This window comes from Talpa europaea (assembly GCF_964194135.1).
Source record: "Talpa europaea genome assembly, chromosome: 10".
Taxonomy (NCBI): Eukaryota; Metazoa; Chordata; class Mammalia; order Eulipotyphla; family Talpidae; genus Talpa; species Talpa europaea.
Genome location: NC_140077.1, coordinates 67,338,428 through 67,358,345, shown reverse-complemented (window position 1 = coordinate 67,358,345; position 19,918 = coordinate 67,338,428). Strand labels below are relative to the sequence as shown.

General features: G+C 41.1%; 1 protein-coding gene across 1 annotated transcript in view; it reads left to right on the top strand.

Annotated features, from left to right (window-relative positions):
• Positions 1-19,918, top strand: part of KCNK2 (potassium two pore domain channel subfamily K member 2) — a gene marked incomplete at both ends in the record, with an annotated part of 83,963 nt that overhangs the window by 54,373 nt on the left and 9,672 nt on the right. The window contains 1 exon segment of the mRNA XM_084245983.1: positions 5,689-5,828. Coding sequence (XP_084102109.1) covers positions 5,689-5,828 — 140 coding nt within the window.

Below are 19,918 nucleotides of genomic sequence, written 5' to 3'. Positions count from 1 at the left end.
GCAACAATTAAACTAGGTTGGGAACCTTATTCTCTTCCTGGTAGTATTTTGACATGGGAAAATGTCTGACCAGCCCTTGATTCAGCCAGTGACTCAGAGAACTCACAAGAGAACTGATAGCTGTCTGCATGATTGATCAAACGGGATTTCACCCAAATGACCAGCAATCCTAGCTGGACAAACCAAGCTATTCAGCACTTCAATTCAGAATAGATAAGAGGAAGTATTGTAGAAAAGCAAAATAAGGAAATTGCTCAGTAATTGAGCATTATTGTTTAATGAGGTAGGCAGTAAATTGTACCAAGTTTGGTGAAAAAAAAGGACTCCGAATTGTTCAATATGAAGACTTAAAAGTAATTTTCTAGGCATGGCAGTTGGTGAGCACTTCTGTGCACCTGCTGTTGAGTTTTCTCCTGCAGAGTGTGAGTGAGTAAGACCATGTGTTCATCTTCCTTCATGATTAGAAAACTGCTCTTGTTCTAGTGGTAGATTTACTAATGTTAGACCCTGCACCTAAAGGAAAGGAAACAAACTTCTTGATAGCTGAAATTGAAAACCTCAAAATACAGATTCAATCACAGAGAGGGTTTCAGTTATTTATTTTTTTTTTTTGGTCTTGAGTTTTTCTGACTCAATAGCATGGACGTTTATTTTAGTAAATGAGCCATTGTTTAATACTGAAGTCATATATCCATGTGTACAAAAGAAAATATAATTTATGTTATTGAAAAAGTGTTTGAGAGGCTTTCCACTTGGTTAAATCATTTTAGTATAAAAAAATTCATAGAAGCAGAAAAAATTCTCCCATCTTCCTGTTAAGGTAGGATCACTTTCATTAATAAAAATGAAGTTAACCATACCGAAATAATTGTAATCAATATTTGACATCCAAGCTTAAACCCTTACAGACTTGTATAAAGAGAAAACCCTCATTTTCCTTAGAATAAAGTTGTGCCTTTTTCTCCACATCCTTGCCAACCTTTGTTGTTTCCTGTTTGTTTGTTTATTTGTTTTACTATGTGCCATTCTCACTGGTATAAGGTGATATCTTATTGTGGTTTTATGTGGTCTATATACACAATGGAATATTACTCAGCAATGAAAAAAGATAAACTCATGCTATTCTCAGCAACAGGGATGGAGTTGGAAGGGATTATGCTCAGTGAAATAAGTCAGAAAGAAAAAGAAAAGTATCGGATGGTATCACTTATAGGAGGAATATAGGGGAACCAAATAAGGGATCAGGGGAAAAATAATTATAATAAATTAAAAAACAAAGTAATAGGCAACTATAAATCTGCAGGAGAACACTGTGTAAGGGAGTGGAAGGGATAGGGATCAAAACAGAGGAGGGAAGAGTACAAGGGACTGTGGTGATGGTCATGGGTGAATTGGTGATGGGAATTTTGCGGGGACTACACCTGAGAAGAGAAAGCATGCATTGCATGAAAAGGAAGAATGATGTAAAATATATAAAAAATAATAAAGTCCTGCCTCTCAGTCTAGGGAACCACGGGCGGCTTGGTGTTGACACTTAGTTCAGAATGGCCACTGAGTCTCTAAGTCCAGGCATAGCCTCACTGTCCTTTATAAACACTGTGTGATTCAGAAATTCCATAGGGAAGGAGACGCGTCCTGAGGAGGGGTGTTGCAAGCTCAAGCTCTGGTGCTGGGATCGGGGGCCAGGGGAGTGTGTGAAGGCCCAGCTGGGCCAGGAGGCCCCATCCATTACAACTGACTTCACGCACGTGGCTTCTAGGTAAGAACTTGAGACACCCGCGTGACCTCGCTGAGTGTGCCACACAGGGTGGACAGAAAAGGCCAGGGCATAAGTGGTGGGAAGGGCAGTAGTTGTGGTCATGGCAACAAGCCCGCAATGGAGGCAGTGCCTGTGTGCTGGTCAGCCCTCGCTTGTGGGGTCAGCCAGGCTAGGGGCCTGCGGGACTGAGTCCTTCCACATGTTCAGGGGCATCTTGCACATGATTTCTGGAGTCCACGCAGGTCTGTCTCTTATGAGTTCTGTACAGAATGTGAGGTTTACTATAGTTGAATTATCTACTCACTGATCAGAGTAACTGGAGCTTTAGCTGAAGCTCTGGACAGATGGGCTAGCAGTGATAGCCTAAGTGATGGAAACATGTGCAGTGGGGCTCAGTTACCCTCAACACCTGCCCCCCAGGCTGCAGGACACAGCAACTTCATCTAACAGTCAGTATATCAGTTGAAAGGAGCAGAGGACCTGGATTAGCAGGACTCCACAGGCCAGAATAAAAGAACCTTCCAGAAGGTACCTGCTATGGCCTTCGGGGCTGTCCTGTCTCCCACTCCTGTCACCGATTCTTTAGCACCAATTCTTAAGCCTGGATTCTGGTAGCAAATGTTCAGGAGCCCCACATGGGGAGAGAACTGCATCTCCTGAACTAAGTCATTAGTAGGTGAATCCACCAGGCTGGGCCAGGTTCTGGCTGATTTCCTCGTCCAAATGCCTGGGCGAAGTCCAGAGAGAGATGGCACCAGTGGAAAGAGGCCATCACATCTGTTAGAGTCAGAGAGGCTGGTTCTAACTACTTGGAAAAGTTTATGGGATTCTAAACCTTTGTACCTCCACCCCTCTTTGCTATTTTTATTACCATCTGTCTGTTCTGTGATGACTAGCCAGAAAGTTCTTAAAACAGAAAAGACTTGTCTGTATATTTTCAGTGGCGACAACAACAACAAAAAAAAACAGCAGTGAGGTGAGCCTCCCTGCCCGGGGTGAGGAGCCCAGGGCACCTGTGGCACCCAGGCCTCCACTCTGTGGAAACAGAAGCAGCAATGACCAAGAGAATCCAGCCATGCCACACGTAGTCTTCCAACCTGTGGAAACTGGAATAACACATTCATCTTGTTTTAAATTGTTAACTTTGTGGCAATTTGTTACACAGCAAATAAACACTAATACACTGGATTTCAAAGACTTAGTACAAAAACAAAGAAGCGGCAGCAATGAGGGGTTGTAGCTGGCCATGGGGGCATGTAGGGAGCAAATCCAGGAGAAAGAAATGGCCCGTGGTTTTCAGTAATGACAGTCCCGCGCTCAACACTCCTGAAGGTAGCAGCGCTAAAATGGATGCTGGTATCTGTCAAGAAATTGATGAAAGTATTTGCTGACTTAGGGGCCTCCCTGGTGGCTTAGGGGTTAAGTCTCAGCACTATCACCTATCACCGCTATGGCCTGAGTTCGAGCTGACCCACATGGTGCAGCAGACCTCTCCTGTCTCCCTGATGCTCCCCTCGGCAGCATGTTTCAGTGGATCCACATGTTCTGCTCCCCACTCTGTCTCTGATGAATCCTGTCACCCTCTGCACCTCTGCCCTACACCCTAGTTCTTGTATGCATAAATAAATAAAAATAAATCTTAACAAAATAATTTTGCTGATTTCAAAATAAAAACTCCATTTAGCAAGCTTTCTTAGCATGACTCTATTTTAATTTGAATAAGCTTTCTGAATCAAGTGAATTGAATAGTGGAAATTAATTTATAAACCTTAGGTTCAGATATGAATAGCGTTGGGGAGTTGTTCCATAATATCCCTATATGCCCCAGCATCTCACTGGATGGCTGACATTTCATATTAAGAGTAGCAATTAGGAATAGGAAAACATTTTCCTTCCTGGGCTTGGAATCCACTGAAACCTGTGGGATGAAGATTTTACCCAAATATAGACCTTTTAATGATTAAGCTAATTTGCTCTTTTCAAACTGTGACATCCTGTTTGTAAAAAAGAAGACTTATAAAAAGTCATGTTGAGCATGAACTAACTTCTAAAATCAACATCTTGGTGAACTTATGTGTTAAGTGAGTCACAACTATTTGGATGAAGATTTTCTGGTTTTGAAAGAGAAAGTGCTTGGAAAGATGTCATTTTGATTTCATTGAAATGGAAACTTTTGAAAAATGGAATTCACCAGTGAGCCTGTCACATACCAATTTTCCACACACTTTTTTCACGTAGCTTCTGTGAACCTGTGGCGTTGTCTCCCCTTGTGCCAAGTAGTAACCATCATGGGATGCATTTGGTCCCCATAATCCTTCCCAGAAATGACATTTTAAAAAATGCTGCCCAAGAAAATAATTTTACAATCTCCTGAAGGTCATATTATTTTACTTTGTAAACTATGTTATTAAAATTATTATTTGTCCCTAAAGAAAACTGAACTTCTGTCTACTCACATTATTGGCAATCTCTCTTGGCCTTTTTAATATTTGTGGTTTTTAAAAACAACTTTCTCAAGTGTTTTAGTTGTATTATTATTTCAAAAAAGATTTTTATTTATGTATTTAAGAGGTGGGATGTAGGCCAGAGCTCGGCTATGGGGGGTAGGGGGTGGGGTGAGGGGATTCACCAGAGACAGAGTGGGGAGCAGAACAGGCAGACTGACTGAAATCCACTGCTGAGGGGAGCAGCGGGGAGACAGGAGAGGTCTGCTGTGCCATTTGGGTCACCTCCCTGGCCAGAATAGAGCTCAGGCTGCAGTGGCTGGCAATAGCTTGATAGTGCTGAGACTTTAACCCTTGTACCACAAGGGAGGCCCTAATTGTATTCTGTTTTATTGGGATAACTTTGGTTGACAACACTGGGTATCCTTTAGGGGTGCAAGTTCATTGCTCTTCAGATGTGTGTTACCACATCTCATCTACCACCCAAGCTCACATTATCCTCCTCCAGGCTCCTTTAATATTTGAAAATACCTAATTTATATAGAGTAATGCTATATTCAAAATTTTGTATTTGGTTCCTGAAGCATACTTGTTAGTTGTTAGCTGTTTCCTGAATGTCTGGGTTGAATTGTGAATTGAGTGCACCCAGAGCCCCTGCTGATGCACCCTGGTCCTGGTGCTGTTGACCCTGTTCCCCACTCCTGCTTGGCCTGTGCAACGTGGGATCTGGATCTGGATCACAATTGCATGCATCTGCTGTCAACCACGGTCTGAGAATACCCCACACAGTAAGCTATTTGGAGAGAGAGGCCATTCTCATAACCTCGTTACAGTATATTGTTATAACTGTTCTGTTTTATTCTGGTTATTGGTGTCCACCTTTTACTGGGCTTCCTTTCTAAGTTACCTTTATCACTGGTGTGCACGCATGGGAAGAGACATAGCAAATCTAAGATGCCTGCTGTCCACACCTTTCAGGCATTCATGGGGGTCTTGCAACCTAACCCCTGAGTGGGGGGCCCCTATACTTTTTTTGTTGTCACTATTTTCTCCCCTGTGTTACCTGCTCAGGCACAGGTATCACCTTCCCAAGTGGGGGTCTCTGTTTGTCTAGAGCCTTCCTTTATTTGACAAAAAAACTGAATACCCATCTCTGCCTCTGCTGACACAGTAGCAGGAATGGGAAACCATAGAATATGCGTACTATATATTCTATAGTGCTATGCTTCTCGAGACATGATAATAATCCACAGAATAGAAATAGGGAGCAAGGAAAACATTGTAACCTGGAGAAGCAGTGGAAGGTCTCGTTAGGAAGAATGGACTTAACCTGGTCCTCGAGGGACAGTTAAGGACTACCTGAGTGAGGACATAGCATTGGATTGCCTACAAGATGACTGTCCTGCCAGCCAAATCTCGGTCAGCCATTTTGTTGTCCATATCATTTACTTTATGAACACAAGGTGTTTTGTACTTCTCTCTCAGGTGGCTCAGATATCGAGTACCTGGACTTCTACAAGCCTGTCGTGTGGTTTTGGATCCTGGTGGGCCTGGCGTACTTTGCTGCCGTCCTGAGCATGATCGGGGATTGGCTCCGCGTCATATCCAAGAAGACAAAGGAAGAGGTGAGAAGGCCGATTGCGCAGAGAACTAGTAGTTAATTCAGTGAAGGTTTCTTAAATCTTTTAATTTACATTTTAACTTTTTAAAATGTGAAATATTGTGTTGGGTGTGAATCTACACAATGGCAGATGGGCAGACGTGAGTTCTAGTCACTAAGTTAACAAATACCTACTTAGCACCTCGAGCCATTTAGGTACTGAGGCTGATTTGAAACAAAAAGAGGTAATTTAAAATATTTTCTTCATTAATTCTTTTTCTTTGCTCTTTTGTTTTATTCTTTTCCTCGAGGACACAATTAAATTTTATTCCATAAAGAAAAATACAATGGAAAAAGGGTTTGTGTCAAGATGTCAGTAGCAAGAAACAATGTATTACATAATATTGCAATATTTTAACCACATCCAATTTTTCTTCTTCCTCTGTAAATAGTGTGAGCACACATGTATATACACATACACACACACACACCAGCTCTGTGTATATTGTGGCCATTTTCTCCATGTGTAGATTTCAGCTATTTGAAGAGATACTCTCTTATGTCTTTAGCATACCTAGACATATAGAAGGAACATTAGAAATTTGACCCTTGAATTTTGGAGAAATTTGGAACTTAAGTCATGATTTTTGACATGTTATAGTTTGGATATTTTATTGAACTTTCATAGTCACAGTTCCAGAAGTCCTGTCAGTCTGAGAGTGACACAGTAGAGCTCTATTATGAATTCTCCATTTTTTCTTTCTGGGTCTTAGCCAACTACTGGAAATTTCGAGAATGAATATAAAACTTCCAACTGTAGTACTACGGCTTTCCTCATTACCCTCCATTTCATTATCTGGTGTTCACAGGCCAACAAGCATCAATGTCAAAATCTTTGATTGATGCAGTGACATGGATTCTTTAAACATAGGCCCAAAGGAAATAAGAGTAAGATAGGAAATGATAAATTAGTTTCTTTTTACAAGCATTTCCCTCATTTTCTTTGAAGCCCATCAAATCATATCATTAATTCCTACAGTGCTGTGGTAACTAGCAAGAATATGAGTTACCCAGCATTTCCTTCACACAGATCCTATTTCTCAACTGGAAATCCACACATTCAATTTGTACACATTAATCTATGTCTTAGTTGCACATTGAAACCTATATCTTTCCTATTTTAAACAAATCATCAAGACAATATTCTTGACGTTCTAGTTTAAATCATGTGAAAGAAAGGGAGAAAACTAGAAAACAAGAGGTGGGTAGGAGAAATATTAGTTGGTGTGGGAGATTTTGGTGTTTTAACTTCAGTGTACTTTTCAGAATCTTGGGATGCTAGGAGAACAAGAGGAGACTGTAACTTGGAAATATTTTGGAAATATAGCTAAAAAGAAAACCACTGAACCATCTAGCCATAAACTGGCTTTCAAACATACACAAATATTTATTTCTTAAAATAGAGTTGAACAGAAGATACTTTCTGTAAATAGAGAGTTGGGGAAAGTATTGTTTTGTGAAATATGGACACACATAATCTAAACACACTGTATACGTCATGCATGTACAAGCCTGTGAACCACATCAAGAAATTGGAAATCCACAGGGCCTCCCTGGTGGCAAAAGAGGTTAAGTCTCAGCACTGTGAAGCTATCTGCAGCCACTGCAGCTCTAGTTTGATCCCCGACCAGGGAGCTGACCCACAGGGTACAGCAGACCTCTCTTGTCTCCCTGCTGCTCCCCTCAGCAGTGCATTTCAGTAGATCTGCCTGTTCTGCCCCCCACTCTGTCTCTGGTGAATCACCTCTCACACCTCTGACCTGCACCTCATTTCTTATATGCATAAATAATTAAATCTTTGTAAAAAACCCAATAAAACTTTATTTAAAAAAATAAATGTCTACAGCCATGCAAAAGGGGTCATTAGATAATTTTGGTTTTAACATAACTCAGTAAGATGTACAAGTAGATAAAGCGCAGCTAAGAACATTGTCATCTCACCATATCAGCCCCCCTCTGTTTCTAAACCATTTCAGATAATGCAACTTTTTAGAACTTCCTAAGTGTTGAGAAACAACAAGGTTATTTTTCTTTTTCTACATTGTGATGACTTAAATTGGTATATATTTGGAATATATGAATATATTTGGAATATGTAGCCTAAATCTAACTTGAAATCCTCTCCCTTAAAAAATGTAGCTCATAAGGAATTTTTATAAAAAATACAAAATCATTTGTAGAATCAAATTTCCAAGTGATAATACTGCAAACCTGCTTTCCCCAAATGAAGGTTTAGGCTAATAATAAGTATCAGTATTATTTCTGTATTATTATTATTATTTTGTATTATTTCTTAAACCATTCATTTTATTTTACTTTTAAAAAATTTAAAACCATTTAAACCATATTGGTAGAGTATAAACATAGAGATTAACCATATATGAGCTTATTTCTTTTTTTTAATGTTAAGGTATATTCTGTTTCCATTGGAGGCTAATTTGAATGAAAATATTTTATTTGAAAGGAAGGAAAATTAGTTTTTGATACACATGCTAAAATAAAACATTTTGGTATAGCTAATCCACCTGAAATACTTGAAGAGGAAATGGTTCGTTGGAACAACCCTGCCTTATTTCAAATGTCACATGTAATTACAGTTGATCTTCATTTCTTAAGGAAAATTATACCGACCTCTATCATTTTTCCATGGAATATATATTTTATACATATGAGTTTCTGTTACCATGTCGAGGAAGCACTTGTGGCAGGATGCCTGGGGACTGTGTCTGACGTACGTTTGGCCCCAGCTTTCAAAGGGACCTGGGAATATGAGGGGCCTTCGTTTTCTTCTGCTTGTTGTCATCTCACCACATGAGCCTTGTAGGGGGCTGTGCGGGAGGTCTCCTGGGGACTTTACTCAAGGTGGTGATACCTCTTTTTGGGGACAGATCAGGGACTTGGCAGCTCTTTATCGTGGCCACTGATAGGCAATGAAAGAGCAGATGAAGCGTGGGAGCCGGAAAGCTTATCATTCTAACTCAGGGAAAAGGGCTTTTCATGTGAAAGACTTTTCATGACATTTGAAATAGGTTACACTTTATCTGGAAACTGTAGGGAACTATTGAAGTATTTTAAGTAAGTGGAGTGAATAATCTTGTGAATAGTGAGAAGACTGATTAGAAACAAAGATGGGGGCCTCCCTGGTGGCCTAGGGGTTAAGTCTCAGTGTTATCACCACCATGGCCTGAGTTCAATCCCCGGCCGGGGAGCTACCCCCATGGTGCAGCAGACCTCTCCTGTCTCCCTGCTGTTCCCCTCAGCAGTGTATTTTAGTGGATGCACCCTGTCTTTGGTGAATCTTCTCCATCCTGTACCACTCAGACACACCTCAGTTCTACTACCCCCCTCCCCCCCCCAAAAAAAAAAGAAAAAAAGAAAGCAAAAGAAAAAAATATGGATGGGAAGGGAAGCAAAGCTCCCATGGGTTGAGGGAGAGTGCTGCAGAACATGGACCGTCCAGGATGAAGGGTTGAGGCTGGCAGTGGGTAGTGGGTTCAAAATAATTTTGGTGATAGGAGGACTAGGATTTGCTAACTCATTAGCACTGGGCAGTAAAGAGAAAGTGAGGGTGACAGCCACGATTATAGCTTGGATGTAATAATTATGGCAGAACCCAGGAAAATGCAGCGCTCTGATAGAGCAATGAGAACGCCACTGTAGCGTTGTGACCAAGGGACATTCAGGTCACTGATTCAAGTGTGGACACTGGATGTGTAAGCCTTGAGGGTGTGAAGGATGGGAACTAGGGATAGTTTGGGGTTGTAACCACTACATCATGACAGTGAAGGTCACTTACTGAAGAAGTGTAAAGTATGTTAACAATAGAGCGAAAGTGGAACCTGGAGTAGGACTTTCATGTAAGGGGATGGTGTAGAGACTAGAAGACAAAAAATGAAATAATGTGGCCAAATCAATTGATTCGTGGCAGAATCTGCTGGAAGGGTAAAGGAGTTTGGTGGTTAAAGTGATGGATCAGATTGAATAGAGAGGGGGAAGGAAAGGCATGCCAGACACGATAGCGTGCGTTAACAAGGTGATAGAATAAGGCTACTAGAACAGAGGTTGTGCTGCAATGGTAGAAAAACTACAAATACTGTCCTGGGGATTGTGTGATGCAGGACAGGTAACCTAAGATAGTTCTTGGACACATCAAGCGCAGCCCCCAAGTGCAGCCAGCTCAGTGTCAGGTAGGGAATTGAGAGCCCTCAGTGCACAAGTGGTGCTGGGAGACAGCGCCCCCTGGGGTTGAGAAGTGTGCCCGCATGGCCCTGGGCACAGCCACACCTCAGGGGGCGGGGGCGCAGAGTTGAACTGTGGGATTGGTGTCAGAGTGCAGGAGAGGGACATGCTGGAGGTGGTCAGTGTCAGAGTCATCCCTAAATAATTCATTTATGCATTTATTAAATAATCTCCTGAGGATTATATGGTGAGTGCAGTTGGTTCCAGATGTGGTAGTTCTAGGCAGATCTCTTCACTGGAGTGTGCCAGACATGGTGTATTTCCTTACTGATTTTTATAATTTTTGCTTTTTGTTGTTGTTGTTATAGAGATACAAAAAGGAGTTTGGATAAGAAGGTACTTAGACCTTTATTAATTCTTAACATAGCCTGCTTTTACTATTTTTTGTCCTCTCTTCCTTTCTTCGCTTCAGGTAGCATATAAGTTATTGCTTTGATTTCAAACACATTTTTGAGGGGGGGCATTGCTATTTAGTTCAAAATTTTCTCTTTTTTAATTACAGCAACATTGACTTACAACACTGTGTGATTTAGGGCACAGACCATGCCCACCACCATGGCAGCCAGTTAGGATTTTTCCCCTGTAAGATACTAGCTGTAAGTGGCTGGAGTTGGGTACAGTGTGCTGTGGCCACAGACTTCTCAGGTTTATATTTTAATGCATGTAACCGTTCCTTGGCCAACGAGTAAGAAAGAAATAAAGCAGAATCAGGCAGTATAGCTACATACTATTAGAACTCAAGCATGTTAGGGGACCTGCTCTCCTGTCCCCTAGGACTCTGCTGTGGGGAAAATTCAGAGCATTCAGATTGATCTCATCTGCTGGTCTCTATCTGGTTCTACCTAGTTGTGCCAAGGAGAAGTTTCCTTCTGTGTCCAGTTCCAACCTCAGGCCAGCAAGTCATTACCTATCTAAATAAGCAGTTGGAAAGGAGAATAAAAGTTAGAGAACAAATAATGATATAAGACCTAAAGCTTGCTTTCTGGCAACAGTAACTGTACGTGTCTAAACTATAAATGAATTTTATGACCAGTCACTTCTGTAGAACCAACACCGCAAATGACATCTCCACAGTTTTCTGTTGCAAACTGTGCATCTTTCTATATTAATATTCCTTAAGCCTACCCAGATTACTATTAATTCTTTTCTTGAATTTGATCCATTGATTTTCTGGTGTCCTGCTGTCTAAACAAATTAGAATCCATTTGTATTTTTCCTGTCATTCATTAAGAGAGAGTATAGCTCAGTTGTTATCCTCCAAAATGAAAACATGGGGTTGATTCCTTTTTTTTATTTTTTAGATTTGATTTGAATCCTCAGTGTTCATAAATTATAACTTCTTTTTGTTTCAAGTAGTTCACAGAATGTCATCTGGTAATGAAAATTCAGAGTAATTTTTTCCTACTCACTTATTCATAATAGGAAAATAAGTTAATAGTGTTTGCCTCAAAGCACTTTGTAAGTAATTTTATTTTCTTTAGCTAAAGAGCATATTAAGGGGACTTAATGCCTCAAGATTTAAAATTCTCTCTCGACTGCGGACTTGTGTTGGGGGCAGTGGTCACCGTGAACATCCCCTTCAAATGCCCCTAGGACTTCCTTCAGCATCTCGAGCTTGCTGTATTCACATCAACGTCAGTCACGTTTTACAAAAAATCAAACCTGCATGTGTTCAAAGATGGATCAACAAACTGGGTTTGTGTTTAGTGGCATGTCGCAATGTCTCTAGCAGGATGTTTGCGGTTGTTTGGTTGAAGCTATGAGTGGGAAGGAGGTGCCATTTGAAACTGAATCGCATCATTTCATCGCCTGCAGCAGCAGAGTACACTAAAGTGTTCATGTCTGTGGGTGCTCCTGGTCATGGGAGGGCTTGAGTTCTACCTGTCAGTAGTGTGCGTGTGTTGCCTGCATGGGTGCACACACATGCAGTCTCCTGGACCCAAACAAGAGCAATGGCCTGTTCTTCCTCTGGTGAAAGTGTGTCTTCCGTGCTGTCACGCCGCCTGTTTCCAGACTCAGGTCAGAATCGTTCTCCTCTGTGGATGGGGGGCTGTGTGGATGCTTCTGCCAGTGAGCTGGGGGCAGATCTGGTGTGAGCAGAATGGGGAGGAGGTTCTGTGACCTGGGAGCTTCCTTGGCTCTGGCACTGTGATAGTGGCGATGATGGTGCTGAGTCAGCCTGGGTCCCTGCATCGCCACACCCACACGGAGTGTTGTAAGCATTTAGCACCAGTGAGAAATTAGCCTATGTTGCCTTAAGCCACTAAAATTAAGGGGCCGTTTGTTCTAGATTTAATCTCTCTTCTCCTACTAACCTAGAAAGACACATAAACACAAATGTTCTAATTCAAGGATAGAATTAAAATAATAATCACTTGAGAGATTTAAACTTTACGAACCATGCCATTCATCTGCCTGGTGAATTTTATTAGTTTCCAAATGCTAATGGGCTTAGCTTTAGTCTCTGCATTACTAAGATATTGTATTTTTGGCATGTATTTTATTTCATACTCGCTAATGATTTCCTTAACATCAAAGAATCAAGTTAAGAGTTGAAATAAAATAAGTCAACCTGCACTTTATGGAAACTGTAGATGGGCTTTAAACTGTACAGAGGCCAGGTTTTCATGTTCCTGTAAAAAGGCAGTCTCTGCTCTCATTCAAAATTGTACTCATTCAGAATGTACTCATTCAGAATTGGGTCAAGGATATTGATTATGTTTTATGTATAAACTTTATGTATAAAGTTTATGTATAAACTTTCCAGAAGAAAAAATCATTAACTAATACTGTTTATAACATCAAAGTAACCATAGATATGAGAGATCATATATTATTTTTGAAGTTTATCAGGTTGAACCAGATGAAATTGTCCACATTGGACTACTTTTGACCTTAACAGTCACATTTTTTTACCTTAACAATCATAATTTCATCTGGTTCAAACTAATATTGTATAGAACTGCATTTACAAATTAGATTCTATAAATATGATTTTAGTATTACAATCTGTACATTGATTATGGCATACATTAGGCAGAATCACTTTTTGGCTAGACAAGTCAGGTGCTATTTCTTTATTCATGACTTGGCTAAACTTTCTAAATTCTGTTTTGATTATGTGTAGGCTGTGAATGGAGGCTCTCATCTCAACTCAAAACAGACCAGTTTGTTGACACCCACGAAGACACTCACCAACCTGTCCCTCTTGCACTGGCCACTTGCATGTCCCCATCCCAGCTCCGGGTTTCTTCACGCTGCTTCTCCTGGCATGGAAACTCTTTCTGGAGCCAGGAAACCAACTTTACTCCAATCACGGATATCCAGTCCCAGTCTGTTCCCCATAAAACAGCCAACACAAGGCTGAAAATGTTACATTTTTATCTAAGGCTTGAGGGTAGCTTAGAAAAACTTCGTACTGGGTCATCAGACTTCATGGCCCCTGGGTCCAGTGTCTGGCCTCCTGTCGGCCATCTTGCTTCTCAGCCTCTTGCAGGAGTCTGCTGATCACACCAGACGAAGGCGCTTCCCCGTGGAGACAACTTCCCCATGGAGACAGCCATTCAGGTTATTACACGGGATTGTAGAGTCTTAGTTTGAAGCCTCCGCATCGGGTCGCTACCTGAGGTCAGGATCTTTCTCAGCAGTCAGTGGGACCAGATGTCCGTGTCTGTGATTAAAGACAGACACGCTTCCCACACTAGTTACTTTCCTTATGGAGGGCATCCGCCTCCAGAATATTGGATGGTTATGGTCCCTAAAATATCTGGAGGCTTTTGAGTTTAGATTTAGAAAGAAAAAATAAACAAGAAATGTCACTTCTTAGAGTTGTCTGTCCCCCTCCACCTGACCCTTCTGGCCATCTGGCCTTGCTGGATGAAGCTTCTCTTTATCCAGCCCTTAGCTGTCTTTTCAGCAAAATGTACTGTCTGAAATAAGACTCTGAAGCTGGATAGAAAGTCAAACATATTGGGAAATCTTATAGTACAAAGACATTTATTTCCATATTGGAGACTATGTGTATAAATATGATGATGTTTTTCATGAAATTTCTCACAAATGCTAAAGCTTGGAATGTGTCAGTGGTCATTTCAATTTCCTGGTGCCTATTTGTGAAAATGGGGTAAGGAATAGATATGTATATAATATATATAATATATAATATAATTTATACATATACTATATATGATAATATATAATCTATTATATTTTATAATATATAATACACACACACACACTTTTTTTTTGAGAGGCCACTGTCAGATGTATTCCAAATACAACTGTAATGACTACTATTTTGTATTCTGCACACATTTCTGGATGAACAATGAAGCCTGTAAAGACATATGTAAGTAGGGCCGGGTGAAAATTGCTGTTCTGATTTGAAGACATGCGGATTGGAGCATGATAAGTGTGAGCTGCCCAAGGCAGTACAGTCTAGTTTGCATGTAGGACAGACAAGGACTGCCTTGGGGTGCTGTTTCTGACGGACAGTCGGGGTCTGTCCTGCCCCCCACAGGAGGATCATCACACAGGTGGCTTCGTCCACAACTAATCGGCTTGTTCTTCAAGTTTTGGTTGCCATGGGGTGCCAGCCCCTTTCCTGGGTATTGGGAATGCAGATATAAAAACATCATAGATTTGCCCTCTGGGAGAAGCTCTGGCAAGCAGGGCTGTCTGGGCCTGTGCTCGGCATCCCACACAGTTTCTGCGGGAGAGACATGCAGAAGGCTCTGTGTGTGTCACAGGCACGGAATGAAATTATTAAACCTGACTGGGCACTGACTTCTTGCTTCCTCCCCTATCTTGTGTTCAGTCTCACGGCATTGACCCCAAAATGTCCTGGTCCTGCAGCACTGGTGAGAAAGTGCCTCCTGGTTCCAGCCTCCTCTCACCAGAAGGTGACCTTCTGGCCACCTGTAGCGTCACCTGGAATATCCAGTAAACTCTGAACTGGTCTTCCTGCTTTCTCCCTGCCTGCATACAAAATCTATTCTCAGCCAAGAAGCCAAAATAATCCTTTAAGACAGGTCATAGTATATCATTTCTCTTCTTGAAAACTGCTGATGGTTCCTTTCTCATCTCAAAGTAAAAGTTAATGTCTGTGAAACAGCATCTAAGGTCTACATACAAACTGGATTCTAGGCCACGGCCGGCTTCTCCACTGACTGGTCCCTTCCCCCTTGCTCGCTCTGCTTTAGCCTCCCGAGCCCCCGTGTCCCTCCCCACCAGGCAGGCCCCTGCCCCAGTGCCTTTGCTCGTCCTGTTCCCTCCAGCAGGAATGCTTTAATCCCCTCTCCTGACTGCTCCTTTCCCAACATCTTCAAAGTCTTTTTTATTAATTTCTATTTTAAATAGTGGAAACAACTTGCCCTCCCAGAATCAATTTTAGGGGAGAGAATTCTTTCCTGGCAAGATACACTTACCAAAATTGTAAATATTATAGCTTTTTACATTTTCTTTTTAAAAAAATTATTTATTTATGCATATAAGAACTGGGGTACAGACCAGAGGTGTGCGGGGGTGAGAGGATGGACCAGAGACAGAGCGAGGAGCAGAACAGGCGGATCTACTGAAATCCACTGCTGAGGGGAGCAGTGGGGAGACAGGAGAGGTCTGCTACGCCCTGTGGGTCAGCTCCCTGGCCAGACATGGAACTCAGGGCACCGTGGTTGGCCATAGCTTGATAGCGCTGAGACTTTATCCCCTGCACCACCAGGGAGGCCCCACCTTTTTTCATTTTCAACTTAAAACACTCCTTGGTAGTACAAGCACTGCAGCTCCCATCTTTCCTGTCTCGACCACATACTGAAGAGGAGAGTATTCCCGCATAGTTGAATTTAATATAAGAATTTGTACAGTGATTTTAAAAAGATCTTTGGCCTCAGTGAGCTTTCTTCTTTCACACATTGAAAATGATGCTGAGGCGAGAAGGTTGTGGGGGCACGGGTCATGGTCCTCCTGTCCTGGGCTGCCAGGAGCCTTGGCAGACCCCTGCCCTCAGCGCTCTTGATTCTTCTTGCCCTGCTCCATGATTTCATCACATCTACCAACTTCTAACATTCTGTGTCATTTATGCATTTGTTATGTTTCTCCCTTTCTGCCCGTGTCTCTTCCTAGGGGGTGGTGTTTGCTATTTCTCTTCCTAGTGGGAAAGAATGTTTGCTCTTTTACTTTAGCCAAGCCAGGCAAAGCAGTCTTTGTATATAATAGGGTCTTATTAAATTCTTGTTAAGATGAACGAGTAAGAACTTGTGGTGATAAAATGATTCAGAATTCAAAGGAAGGGGTAAACTCAGAATTAAGAAAAATTTGGATAGATTTTAAAAGGGTGTTTTTTTAATACATATTTTCAGTATTAGCATATTTTGTACTTCATTGAAAAAAGAGCAGAGGGTTGGTTTTTCCTTGCTGTCAAAGCAGAGATAAGGTTTTAATTTTGCTCATTTTTTAATGTTTTCAATGGAACCAAATGTACTTATTTTGGTGGTTTTTTATTCATTATCTCATTGCTTATAGATACAAATTTTAATTAATAATTAAGGAATGATTAATTTTATAATGAAATAGCTTAATATACAAACTGTTTAGAATTTCCAATAGGCCAAAAATTATTCGTGTTTCAGTAAAAATTTTAAAAATTACTGCAAGATAGAGGACAAGGTTTGATACTCTTAAGCTAGAAACTAGATCAAAAGTTAGTCTGAAACTGCAGCAGGGTGACAAAGGAAAATTTCATTTTTAATCCATTGTGATGATTTCTTGGCAATTGTAATATTTCTGTTGTTGGTTTTCTTTTGTTTGAGAATGATTGGTCCTTATTACTCCCCACTACAGCTTCAGTCTCCCTTCCCCCATGTGAAATCCTGCTTATAGCAGTTTGTAGTTTAAACACTAGGAATATTTTCCGGAAGGTTTTTAATACTTTTAAATTGTCTAAGCCATGTAAAATGGAAAATTTACTGATTGAAAGGTGAATGAAATGTATGAGTGAGTGAAGAACATGCAGGCAGGAAGGGGGACTGGTCTCTAAGTGCCCAGTTTCTGAAGGACCATGTGCAGTTTAATAGATCAGTATGGAATTCTAAAAGAGGAATCAGTGTTTTTCCAGGCTCTCCAATTAGAAAATATAATTACCTCTAATGCATAATGCTAAATAATCTTCTGCTTGCTTTTTTTTTCAATTAAAAATCCTTGCTCAAAAATGCTAGTTTCAAAACAATTGTTCATTGCAAATAGCACAGGTTTTCTTCTCCCATTGGAACTTAGGAGGAATGTTCTTTTTTGGAAATGGTCTTTGTGAGGATCAGGTTTATCACTGAGTAATTTGAATACACAGCTGGGGAGAGAAGTACTACCCTCAACAGTTTTACATACCAACAGATGCTTGGAGCACTGATTACTTATGCACTTGCACACTGACTTGGATTATATTTTTGTGCTGCATGAATGGTTACATGTAAGATAAAGTTGATGCTGACCTAACCAGGTCCCTAACTCGGTTGAATCTGGTCAAAAGCCAGACTCTGATCCGAGAGATTGTTTCCACAAAGAAGGGTGTGATTAGCCATTGTGCCGCATGGGGAGGGTGGCAAGCAGTGCTCCAGAATAAACCTCTTCTCTGAGTGTCCACTGCAGGAGGATTATACAGGAGAGAAAAAAGTGTGAGGATGGACAGGCATGGAAAGTTTCTTCATTCTCAGGTCCAGGAGTTGCTGGGGCATCTACGGGTTGTTGACCACAGGGCTACTGATGGTATTTCTGGAATAGGTCCTCGTTTCTGTGTTACCAATTAAAATGACCCCCCGGGGTGTGCATCAGGCACTGATGTTATCAGCATCTTCAGAAGGAACAGAAACATCTCCTTAAGCATCAGCCACCCCATGGCCATCATGGCCCAATGACTTCAGAGTAGGAGCCACGTCATTATTCTTGATTTAGGTCCAAACTCAAAGTCATTACGCTTTGTGTAGTGTAAGAGGAAAATGCTTGGATATGCTTAATGCTTGATTGAACAGAAGTGATCCTGACTCTGAGACAGCAGGAGTCTAATGTCTGTCAAAAAGGAAAACGTCTCATAAGGTCTCACATCTAAGGCAGAAGGGTTGTTACCCTACACTGACCCTTGAGAAAGCCCAGGTGCTTCATGCAGTCTTTCATGTGGTGGAGACTGTCATTAATGGTTTTTTGAAGGAGGTCTAACAAAACATGATGGAGTTAGAATTTTATTCTTATTTCATTTTTTTATTACGATAACATTGGTTTGTAACACACACCTCTTCAGGTGTTACTACCACACCACCCCAGTCAAGGTCCCCCTCCTCCACCACAGTCCATCATGCCCCCCCTCCTTTCTTCTCTGCCTTTTCTCTCCCTCTCTGGTAGCCTCAGTTTTACAGTCAGATTTCTGACTGTTGTTTTGGTTTGGTTTTGACTGATGCTTTGTTTTTGTTTCTTTATATTTCACACATAAGTGACACCACGTAGCATCTGTTTCTCCCATTTTGCTTAGCATTATCTCCGTCCACGTTGTCACAAATGGCAAAAGTTATTCTTGTTTTTTATTGTTGAGTAGTATTCAAATGTGCATTATATCTATTTACTTCACATCTTAATGCACTCATCTGTCCTTGGGCACTTAGATTGTTTCTATAACTTGGCTACTGTGAAAAATACTGCAATGAACATTTTATTTTAAATAAATAGATTCAACCTTTTGAAAAAGTTCTCCCAATTTTACAAATGTCACAAGGTATGGAATTATTAGAAATGATGGTTATTGTTAAATAGTAATAGGTTAAAGCCAAAATTCATAGGACAGTACTTCTACCTTAAAAATAAACAGAGGAAGCATTAGAAATGTAAATTTGAAGTTGCCTATAAAACCCCTACCTTTCTAATAAACTGTGGGGTCTTACAGTCAAAAGTGTAGGTTCTAAAGTTATGTTAACTGGAATAAAGTTCAGTGATAGTTAAACAGTTTACTAGATAATCAGAGCAACTCAAAATTCTCCCTATTCCCAAGGCCTCTTACCAGCCTCCTTGTCTTCTTTTCCTCCAGGTGAAAACACTGTTTGCTCGTGCATTTATTTAATTATGGAAGGTGGAAAATACCAGGGAAAGAGTAAAAAAGAGGGAATTAACCAATTGGTCAGTTTAAAAATATAGCTTGAGGGCCTCCCTGATGGTGCAAAGGGTTAAGATGCAACCTATGAAGCTATCCACAACCTCTGCAGCACAAGTTTGATCCCCAGCCAGGGAGCTACCCACATAGTGCAGCAGACCTTTCCTGATTTGCCCACTGCTCCCCTCAGCAGTGTATTTCAGTCAATCTGTCTGTTCTGCTCCCCACTCTTCTCTGGTGAATCCTCTCATCCCCCACGCCTCTGACCTGTACCCCAGTTCTTGTATGCATAAATAAATAAATCTTTAAAAAAATAAAAATCTAGCTTGAAAATCTCCTTAAACTACTAAATTGTCCAACAGGAGACAAGGCACGTATACAACTGTTTTGGGGGGCAAAATATACAGCTAATTGAGAGCCTCAGTAAATACTCCATGGCCTATGTCACACTCACCCTGGCAGTGGGTTCTGGTGAGTGACAATGAGCGGGGTTCACTTAGCTGAGTGTCAAATCGAAACCAGCAAGTCGCCCTGGAAAGGAACCTGGGGAGGCTTCACCATTGCTTCTCCCCCACCTCTTCTTACCCTCCTGATGATTCCATGCCCACTTAGCACTTGATATACTACAGGCTTCATAAAGCACCCAGACCAAGGTATAATAGAAACCCATTATAACTCATCTCTCTGTTCAG